The following is an 11,008-nucleotide window of genomic DNA, read 5'->3' as shown; positions in this document are numbered from 1 at the left end:
ACGGGACGGACGGGACGCGGCTCACGCGCCCATCGCGCTCGCGTTCGGGCGCCCCCTGGCGGCGTGCGTGAGGCGGGCGCGGGCGGGGCCCGGCGCTGCGGGGCCATGGCGGCCGCGGGCTCCGCTCCGGAGGCGCGTCCCGACGGGCGGGAGCCCCTGCTGGGGTCCGCGGGACCCGCGGCGGATGAGGAGGAGGAGGAGGAAGAGAGCAGGTAGGGGCTGGTTCTGCTGTGAGGGGGCGCCGCCGCCGCTGCCGCGGGTGAGCCGAGGAGCCGCCCGTGGGTGCCGGGTCCTTCCCCGCCCCTCCCGGGCAGCCCGGGCCGGGGGGCGCTGCCCGGCCGCGCGTCCCGCCCCAGCCGCCGTCCCCAGCGCTCCGGAGCTCGGAGCTCGAGTCTCGCACCGCCCCGGGCCCGGCTGTGGGAGCGGGCCGGGGACTGCTTCCCTCTGCGGGAAAACACAAACGCACTGGCTTGGGAAATCCCTAAAAAACGCCCAACGGGATTAATGTGCGGCTGAAGTCTGGGTGTTTAATAGCAGCCTTCATGTGTGGGCAGCTTGGGGTTTTTCCCCCCCTTCTGACAGCAAAACAAGTGTCTTGAATTTAAAATCGCAGATATGCCTAAGTCTAGGTACGACTTGCATAAACAGCGTTTGTAAACTAAGTTTAGGCATCTATAGCCATAGCCTGAGTATGCATCATCTGAATAAACATTACTTTGTAACTTAGTTTGTAACTTCTGTTTTAATTTTTTTTCAGCCGTTCCTATCAACAGCAGTATCTTTTACACACAACTTTTACGTTGTATGTTGTTGTTTTCTCATCATAAAAACAGACAGGCTGTAGCTTTTAGTCAAATCAGGAGTTGTTCAGGTTTGTGGTTCTTTTAAGGTTACAGCTGTGAGGGGTTTAACACCCACTTTTTAAAGGTTTTATATGATCCGTGATGCTCCAAAGTGTCTATACAAAGAGTTTGCAGAACCGAAGAAGACCTCCCTAGATCAGGATCTCTCTGTGTGACATTTGGTGTGTGATAGCATTTCTGTTCTATTGTTTGATTTGTCAATCTAGTATTTTTCCAGCAAAAAATAAGTTCTTTGTAGTCTTTGCTATGAAGCGGAAATCCACTCCTGCTTAACAAGTTACACAATTGCATTGAGAGATTGGTGAAAAATGTTTGCAGTGTCATGTGGGAGCAACTAGAAGAGGATCTGATAATGATTTCTTTCTCCCTCTTGCTTTTTGTTTGAAAACCAGGGATGTTGTGGAATCACAGGAGCACTACAAGAGCAGGTGGCGATCCATCTGGATCATGTACCTGACAATGTTTCTCAGTAGTGTAGGTGAGTAAATACATGTGGAATTGGATGTTATTTGTTTAATTAATAGACTTTGGTTTGAAAATGACAGGGCTTTCTAAATTCCAACTAGAGAGCTTCTTTAATGCTACTGTTCTAACCTCAAAAATGGTGCATTGTTTGATTCTTCAAAAGAGAATGTCTGAATCTTAGCAAATCAAACAGAAAGTTCCATCTGATGAGATAAGTAATAAAACTGCTTTTACACAAAGTGATGGATTACATAAGTCTGTGGCTTATGACTCCCTACTAGTTTGGTAGTGGCAAGGTAAGGGTATTGCTCAGAACCAAACAAAACAAAGGTTGCACTTCTATCATCCAGAGTGAAACTTCTAGGGAATGAAAACAGAAATAACATGGCATTCTTAAGAGGTAAGATCTTTATGGCAATGTATGCTGTCTATTTCAAAACATGTATCAAAACTTGTTTTATCCTATTGGGTTTTGCATCTCCATTGCAGGACAAATTGAAATTTTATTCCTAAATAACTTCCCCCAGAAACAAGAATTGATTTTTGACCTTTGATGATTTTCTGTGGGCCTAGAAATTATCTTGAATTTGATAGGATACTTCAGTAACTCATTTTTTTATTATTATTAATTAAAAATCTCTGTGACTAATGAATACATATATGTCAGTATATCAAGAAATTCTTTTTACTTTGGGAACCTTGTTTTCTTTCTACTGGGAGGACAACATAGGAGGTTTTTTGTTTAGTGTGTATTCACCTATAAAATGAACTTTTGAAGATAGTTCCTCCTGATAGGAGGAATTAGCACTCCTTAAAAGAAGCAGGAAATGCACAGGTTTATTCTATAATACATTTAGAGGCATAAAAATAGACTTGTAATAACTGTTTCAGAAAAGAAAAATACTGATAAAAATGGCCTATGAAATAACTTCATTTTTTACTATGTTACAGGTTTCTCTATTGTAATTATGTCTGTGTGGCCGTATCTCCAAAAGGTTTGTAAATATGGGGTATTTTTAAAAATAATTAAGAACAGAAAACTCCTGCTCAGAAAGTAGATACTAGAAAACCTGACATTTTATATAGGAAAAGAAAAAGTAGAGGGAGGTGTTTGGCTTTAAGAGACTTTTATTCTGCCATCCACTTAGACAGCTTCTATTATTTCTTGCAAAATTGCTAAAGGTACAATTGCTAAAGGTACATCATAATCCAGAAATGTTTGGTTTTCCAATATCATGATTTCCTGGAGAGCAAATCAATAGAAGTCTTGTTATTAAAACCTAGTAGACAAGACTTGTCTGTGTTTTGGAAAAAATAAATAAATTACAGAGGAAACTGAAGGTAGAAGTTGCTCTGTAGATATCACATTGTTGCACAGAGATCTTGGTATTCCTAACAGGAGATAGCCATTGTTCCTGTGATTTTAGTTTATTTGGGGGTCTTAGATCTTAAATCTAAGATCTTAGTTCTTAAACCTCTTAGATCTTAAAAGCAGCACGAAAGTCCCTAAAACCTCAGTTGAATCTGTGCTAGGATTTTAGTGCCCCTGGAACTGCAGAAGGCAGTTTTCAAATGCAAATTTGGGAGAGTATAACCTGGGCAGGGACCTAGAGGTGTCATTGAAGGTGAGGCTGATGCTGAATTCTTGCAGAAAACAAGAAAATGCATTACCAGCTATTCCTATAGGATACGAAACAACACGACATGCACACACTGTTGTTTTTAAGGTGAAAAAAGGGGAAGTTTATTTTTTGATTTTAACACTTCTAGATTTTTTAAAGCGTCAGTGGATTGGTGGGTTAAAGTGCCACCTCTCCAATGACACTGGACAAGCTAACAGTTTATCAAATTTCTTTTCTTCTATAAAAGAATGCAAAATAATGAGTTATTTACAAAAAGTATGTGGGAAAGTTCGTTACAAGAATGTAAACATCAGAAGGTTTAGAAAATCTTAAAAAATCAGAGTGACAACCAGCCCTGTAAATCAGGACAGATTCAGGTATGTGCAGAGACAGTGGAAGTGACTCCTTGCTGCTGGCATGGAAGGTGCCTGCCATGCTGCTCAAGTTCTAGCCCAGAACATCAAAATCTCCTGGAATTTGCTGCAAGTGAGCCATTCCCAGGAAGCAAAGAGGGCTTTATTGGTTGGGTGCATTGCTGGAGAGAGTGAGGCAAGGTTTATTACCTCAGAGGAAGCATGACAGTGCAGGGTCCTTGGTGTGCCAGGTACTCATTCTCAAAGGGTGCTGCTGGTAATATCAAACAGTGCAGTGCTTTGCCCACAGATCTGACTCGTGTGTTCCTGCAGATTGATCCAACAGCAGATGCCAGTTTCCTGGGCTGGATTATAGCTTCATACAGCATTGGCCAAATGGTTGCTTCTCCCCTCTTTGGCCTGTGGTCCAACTACAGGCCCAGGAGAGAGCCTCTGGTCATTTCCACTGCTATTTCAGTAGCTGCTAATTGTCTCTATGCCTACGTCCACGTGCCCCGTGCCCACAACAAGTACTACATGCTGACTGCCCGTGCTCTCGTGGGGTTTGGAGCAGGTAAACACAGCAGGATTTACATTTCTGGAAATTGTTACATTCTGTGTCTCGTGTAAGATGGTTAACATTAAGTTTTAATACCAGATTTACCATTATGTGAATGAGAACTTAGTATTTAACAAAGCAAAGGGTTGGCCTGTAGCGGTTTGTAACAAAATTGTGTAATTGTGCTGTTGTGTAAAAATACTGGAGGGAGTGCTGGCTTTTATTACCTTGCAAAATCAGAAACCAACCCCTAAAATAAATGTCACTCAACAGTTTAGCAATATGAACTTGATACTTACATGAACACTTGCTTGGTTTGGGGTTTTTTGAAGGCAATGTGGCTGTAGTTCAATCGTATATTGCGGGTGCCACTTCTCTGACGGAAAGAATGACTGCCATGGCCAATACCAGTGCCTGCCAAGCAAACAAACCCCTAAAATAAATGTCACTCAACACTTTAACAATATGAACTTGATATTTACATGAACACTTGCTTGGTTTGGGGTTTTTTTTGAAGGCAATGTGGCTGTAGTTCGATCGTATATTGCGGGTGCCACTTCTCTGACGGAAAGAACGAGCGCCATGGCCAATACCAGTGCTTGCCAAGCAGTTGGCTTCATATTAGGCCCAGGTAAAGCAAAATCTTCTTTCCTCACTTCTCTTACTAGGTTGAAATTGGGCATTGGAAGTAGGAATCCTCAGCAGTTGTATGCAGGGGATTTTAAGACATAGTTTGTCAGTGATATCGCGATTGAATAAATGGGGTCCACTAATCTGTACTTCTCTAAGCCAATATAAATGAAGCATTCTTGTCCAATTGCTCTGCACCAATCCAAAATATAATTTAAACCCCCCCCACTGCATCTTTTCTCTCTAGTTTGCCCATAGCACAAGGGATAATCCAGTCCCAGGACCAATGTTTTCCACTAAGAGCAAGAGGAAAAAAAATAAATCATCTGTTGGCCAGGAAAATTAACTATTAGTACAGTCAGAATTCAGTTCTATAAGTGTCATGATGCTGTTTATACTGTTTATTTTATGTAATCAAGTACTTTCCTGGCTAGCTGAGATCCCAATGGTATCCATTTTGTTTATTTAGAGTAGAAGTCTCAAAATGTAAAAGGCTTGAAAGGTATAATACTTAAATTTTACTTGGCAGTTAGAACAACTTTTCTTATGTGTTCTAATGTTTTCTTAATGATTCTCAAGATTTTCACAGTACACTGATGTTCTTAAGTTTTTCAGACATGTTTTACACTTATTGGAGAAGAAGGAGTAACGTGGAAATTCCTTTGTCTTCAGCTGAACATGTACACAACACCTGTGTTATTTGGAGCTCTCTTAGGAGTTATTAATATTATTCTCATCTTTGCCATATTCAGGTAATCAAGTAAAAAAAACCTTATAAATACCTCACCTTGTTTTTGTGGGTGACTTGGAGCAAATAATATGCTGCTCAGCAGGAGGAGTAATAGACCTGCTAAAACTATAAAGTTGTTATTCATTTTTAAAGTGTTTCTACCTTCTTGAATACCTGTATTTTTCTGATGCTCATAAAGGGATCTTGGTGATGTTATGGTTAGAATGTAAACTGATTTTTAAAAAGTTAAAGATATTGGACTATTAGGCTTGATACAGCTTAATATTGGTAGTTGCTGCCCATGTATTTTCTCTGAGGAGAAATTAGGTTGTCTGTAGGGATCTCAGTGTCCGTGTCTTTCCTTTAAGATTCTTTTCATTATCCCACTGGTGCAAATGCATATGGATATCCAATATGCTCCCACTAGACTATTTCCTTTCTTGAATAGTGTTCACTGCAGTCAGGTGCCAGCTTTGTAGATGATGTTTAATGGAGCTGCAAATAATTATCCTATAGATGATAGCATTTACATTTATTTTGATAGAAACTTGACTCAATAGTAGATCAAATAAATGTGTGTATTAATGAAAAAAGTTTCACATTTCTAGGGAGCATCGAGTGGATGACATGGGACGGCAGTACAAAAGTATCAATTCTGATGGAGAAGGTACCAGTGTTTCCTTGAAAACTCATTCCGTGATTATAATTTTGAAGTACTCTCTTATAGAAGCATTTAGAAGTATTCTAAAGTTTGATGCACTGGGAAGTTGTTGTGCAAAATAGGCTACATCTCTCCTTAGCTGGTCCAGAAATTGCTTCATTTATCATGTTGTGCCCATAGTGCTGTCTGGTAGCAAAGAAGGGAAAAAAAAAAATTGTATGGATCCTTCCATATTTTCACCCTGAGAATCCTGCTATGTAATTTTGACCTTTGAAGAGAATGTTTTGGTTTCTCTTGTTCAGATATTTCAAGAAGTTTTCTTATTTTGCTGTCACTCAAGTTTCATTGGGAAAACAGACCATGTAACCAGTTTGGAAATCATTTTCTCTAATTGACAGTGGAATTGAAATTTCAACAACTCCATTTTGATGTGAAAACTTTGTCATTTGAGTTTCAAAGTATAACTGCCTAGCTGTCCACCAACTTACATGCTAAATACTTGGAAGACCAAAGGAATCATTGCTGTTTGTAATTTGTGATGGCATAATAAAAAGCTCAGTGTGCAGTTCAGGTAATTCTTTTGTGTTGCTGCAGGAAGTGACGTTCTGGATCAGAACACAGAAGGAAGCATTGACCATGTTGCTGTGGTAGCACTCAACGTTCTCTTCTTTGTCATCCTGTTTGTGTTTGCTGTCTTTGAAACGTAAGTTTGTCTATTTTCTCTCTAAATATTCAGACATGTAGAGTAATTAGAGTGGGGATGCATGTAAAGGCTTTTCTGTTCCACTCATCTTCCTAAGTAGAAGTCCAAAACCACAGGCAATCAAGCTGATGTGTACTGATAAGGTATCAAAGGTCAGTGATAACTAAAGTAATGAATTAAAGGTCAGCAATAACTAAAGATATGTACAGAACAGTACATATCTTTACCATATCTACCATATTTGTGGTAGAGAAATCATTAATGTAAAAGCTTTTCAATAGAGGCAAACCCATATCCTCAACTTTTTAAGTACTGAAAAAAAAAAGCTTGTATTCAAAAAAAGCATGTGTTCATTTGAGTACCTTATTCTTTGTATTTTGTTTTAGTTTTGTGTGATTTCTTAGTATGATTCTGATTATCTCCAAAAGCTTCAGTGCATCTTTTATTTCAGTAATGATTAAAACAGTTGTATAGTAGAGTTAATACAATTGTATTCTGAAATACACTGTTCTATATGACTGGGATTTTTTTAGCTTAAAGAGGTATGCTATTTACTCCCAAATTTTCTGTCTGTAAGAAAAAAAGTAAAACATAGCATCATTATCTCAGGCTCCAGTGTGTACTTCATTTTTTTAACTTAGGAGATACTTTGAGTATATATGATTTATTCTGTGAGTTTTTTGAGCTCTATTGTAGTTAAAATTTATTTTACAATTTGGCTCTGTCATGAGTTGCATTATTTTTAGAAAAATGAGGTTTCAGAGACTGGTTGGTTGCTAAAATTTAAACATTATCAAAAATTTAGTATTTTTGTTCTCACAGGGTCTGATGTTTTTTTTGTGTCTCTATTACCCTTGCTTGGTTTTCACTCCAACATTGTTTCATGAACTATCAGAAATAGATTAATGATGCTTCAGAGTATATTTGGTGTATACCAGATATATGCATGGACACTAATATATGGAAGAAGCTTTTTATGATTACTGTATTTTTCTTCTGTCATTCCAGTATAGCTACTCCACTGACAATGGATATGTATTCCTGGACCAGGAAAGAAGCTGTTTTTTATAATGGAATAATCCTTAGTGTGATTGGCATTGAATCAGTTATTGTTTTCATGGTGGTTAAAACACTGTCAAAAAAGTAAGTTTTTGGGATTTTGTTTCTTATGTTGGCTGAATGTGAAAAACTTTATGGCAGGGCCAAATCTCTTACTCAAGTCTTTTACTGGTAATGAGTCTGGGTTTACTATGACAAAGAAATACTTCCAATTTTGGCACAGTCTTGATGTTGTGGTTGTTCTTTGTTCTGTTAACATAACCCCCTCTCATTTGACTGTGTTTTACCCTTGAATCACAAGAAATGCTGATTTTAAGTTACTGTGATTTTGTAACTTTTCTTGCCAGTGTTTTGGTCAGATATCATTTCCACAAACTAACGGGCTGTGTCATTAGCAGCTACCTAAATTTTACATGAATTAAATGATACATTTAACTGCAGTTTCATTGTTTGGCAGGACTGGTGAGCGTGCCATACTCCATGCAGGCTTACTGATTGTCTTGATTGGATTCTTTATCTTACTGCCTTGGGGGAAGAAACTACCAAATATCCAGTGGCAAGGTAAAATTCAAGTCTTAACTATACCACCTTCTTTTGAAAGCCTTTCATTGCACTTTTGTTCTTCATGATATGAAAAACTTATTTTTACAGAAATAAAGAACAACTCCATTCCCAGAACAGCCCCCAGTGAAATGTTAGCACCTTTCTGGAGTTTGCCAGAGCTGCAGCTGCCATCCAACCACACAGCAGAACCCGTGGGCTGCCCTGTCACACAGTCCTGGTGCCTGAACACTCCCATGATCTACCTGGCCCAGTACATCAGCTCTGACGTGCTCATAGGCTTGGGCTATCCTGTTTGCAATGTCATGTCCTACACTCTATACTCAAAAGTCCTAGGACCAAAGCCTCAGGTAAGCACCATCCCTAAAAGGTTTATTTCATTTGCTGTGCACTCTCTTTATTAGAATGAGAGGTCTGGTTAAAATTCCTTTTGTGATCAGCCAAATAATAAGCAGGGCAGAACTTTGCAAGGCAGAATAATAAGTGTTTTAAGCAGGGCAGAACTTTGCAGGAGCTCCAATCTTTTTCAAAATCCAAGGCAAGTCTCTAGGGGAATTGGAAAGCAAGGCTTGTGCTACTTATGCAAATCTTACAACGTGAAAATTTCATGACTCTTCTGGCAGACTGGCAGAGTCCTTTTTCTAAATACCAATTACATATTTGGAATACCACATGGAATAATGTCTCTTACTAAGTTTATTATATAAAGACTACAAATAGGCTACTGTAAGGACTACTACTAGACCCCCAGTATGGGCATTTTTTACTAGTGAAACACTCTAGCAAACTTACATTATTGCTTAACAAAAAATTTTATTCCCCCTTGGCCCATTTTTTCCTGTTATATTTTGGTGCAAGAGACTTAATTCTTTGAGCCAGAACACAGCCAGAACTTGTTTTTTGTTAGAAAGCAGCAGAGTACCTATGAGTGGAGCCTTGGAATGAAAGCTTGGAGAGGCTGAGCAGTTGATGGATTATTGGAAACAAAGTAATCAGTGTCTTAATGAGTTAAGAAAGAAAAGTGGTTGTTTAAATACTTCTACATTTTCTAGTTAGGCTAAGGGGTTGGAATTAATGGCAAGCTAAATAATGCCTGTATCACTTACATAAGCTTTTGATCTGCTGTAGGGTGTCTACATGGGATGGTTGACTGCCTCTGGAAGTGGAGCAAGGATCCTTGGGCCTGTTTTTGTGAGCCAAATCTACACTCACCTGGGGCCGCGCTGGGCATTCAGCTTGATCTGTGGAGTAGTTGTAGTCTCTCTCTTACTCTTGGAGATAGTATACAAGAGACTAATTGCATTTTCTGTCAGATATGGGAGGATGCAGGAAGAGAATTGTTAAATACATATTTAAAAAAAACCCAAACAGTAAAACCAAGCAGAAGTAATATTTAGTTTATTTCTGCTTTTGAATGAGGAGTACCTAACCACTGATCTTGTTGGATGTGGGTTAACAACTGTACACCTGTACTTACACACTGACAGAACATTTAACTTGGTCATACCCCAATACCTGGTTAGCCCTGCTGCAGCTGGCTGCTGTGTCCTGCTTTTCTGGCAGCAGAGGAAGGAATGTGATGGGTTAGAGCAATACCATGGCACATCTGAAGTGTGTACAGTTTATGGGATGTACATGTGCACTGAGTGCAGCTGTGAAGGTCACAGGTTATGTGCATCCTTTCCAGAAAGAAGTAAATGAAATATTATCTTGATTCTGTGAATCAGGATTAGTAACTCTTTAGTAACTACAAGATTAGTTGAGCTGCATGCACTTTGTATGGAGACACCACCACGCTGATGTTGAATTTGTTGGCTTGTAAGCACTGGTTAATACAGCCCACCTGGTTCTGGAACCTGTTACATCTCCTCCAGGATTCCAAATGACAGGTGACAGAAACATAGAGGAAGGGAGGTGCCCTCCACACAGGTACTTGATGTGGGATTTGGGTCTTTCAGTTGACCAAGAGCCATTGAAAATCAGTTTCAGCAGCTGTTACTTGAACTACAGTGAACCAAATGTGCAATTTTTCCTCTACTATTTTGCTGAATGCCTTTTTATAGCAAGAAGGATAACCTGCAGCATTGAAATATGCACAGCTTTTCTTAACTACAAGAAAAAAAGTCTTAAGTACAATAGTTTACACTTTTGTGCTTGGTGAGAATGAATGCACTGTGCTGAGCAGTGGTGGTTAATTAAGTGAAAGGAGAAAACTGGCTCCTAGGTGTTCACTATTATCTGCAGACTTCATTTCGTCTGATATTAGGGTACAAGAAACAGGAATTTACACTGTTTTAGTCATTCAGGCTTTAAAAAGTGAGACTAATTTTCCTTCATAATGGGGTCTAAGCTCATCTGTATGGGTTTGTTTAGCTGTTTTAATGCTACTGGGGAAAAACCTCTGGAGTAACTCCAGTATGAGAGTTGTGGCTGCTGTCTAATGTCTCTACTATGTGAATTTAATAAATGTGATTATTATTCCTATGTACTCAATTGTTCAAACACTAAGAAACTACTGAATTAAAAGATGATTTTTTCAATACTAACTGAAGGGGATACAGGAGTTTTATTCTTATGGGCTTTACTGCTACAGAATCGCAAAATGTTGTGAAGAAGGACTTTTTTATAAGCTAATTCAATAGTAAGTGCTACTTGTATATTGTTCTGAAATGTTCCTAGTACTAAATTCTTTCTTTGCAAGCTAGTGCAATGTCCTTGATTTGGACATGACAAAGCAACCAAAGTTCTGTCTTTTAAACAGCACCTGAACAAGGAGAACTGGCTTGAAGCAGTTCAGCTGAG

General features: G+C 39.2%; 1 protein-coding gene across 1 annotated transcript; it reads left to right on the top strand.

Moving 5' to 3' along the window:
* The first annotated feature begins 94 nt into the window (after positions 1–94).
* On the top strand, positions 95–10,752 carry MFSD8 (major facilitator superfamily domain containing 8). The gene is made up of 12 exons (XM_066547921.1): positions 95–212; positions 1,256–1,341; positions 2,280–2,323; positions 3,637–3,877; positions 4,380–4,493; positions 5,100–5,244; positions 5,831–5,889; positions 6,478–6,586; positions 7,595–7,729; positions 8,103–8,206; positions 8,297–8,556; positions 9,335–10,752. The coding sequence occupies exons 1-12, from the start codon at positions 106–108 to the stop codon at positions 9,548–9,550; spliced, it is 1,620 nt and encodes a 539-aa protein (XP_066404018.1). The 5' UTR covers positions 95–105; the 3' UTR covers positions 9,551–10,752.
* The last annotated feature ends 256 nt before the right edge of the window (positions 10,753–11,008 follow it).

This window comes from Molothrus aeneus, chromosome 4, assembly GCF_037042795.1.
Source record: "Molothrus aeneus isolate 106 chromosome 4, BPBGC_Maene_1.0, whole genome shotgun sequence".
In the NCBI taxonomy this organism is placed as follows: domain Eukaryota; kingdom Metazoa; phylum Chordata; class Aves; order Passeriformes; family Icteridae; genus Molothrus; species Molothrus aeneus.
The sequence above is the reverse complement of the archived record's forward strand: the minus strand, read 5'-3'. Positions and strand labels throughout refer to the sequence as shown.

Bases quoted from the DNA above. Each gene is read 5' to 3' on its own strand.
- MFSD8 (XM_066547921.1), top strand. From the start codon at position 106: ATGGCGGCCGCGGGCTCCGCTCCGGAGGCGCGTCCCGACGGGCGGGAG. The intron at 2,324-3,636 runs GTTTGTAAATAT...GTGTTCCTGCAG, and splicing joins TGTGGCCGTATCTCCAAAAG to ATTGATCCAACAGCAGATGC. The intron at 4,494-5,099 runs GTAAAGCAAAAT...GATGTTCTTAAG, and splicing joins TGGCTTCATATTAGGCCCAG to TTTTTCAGACATGTTTTACA.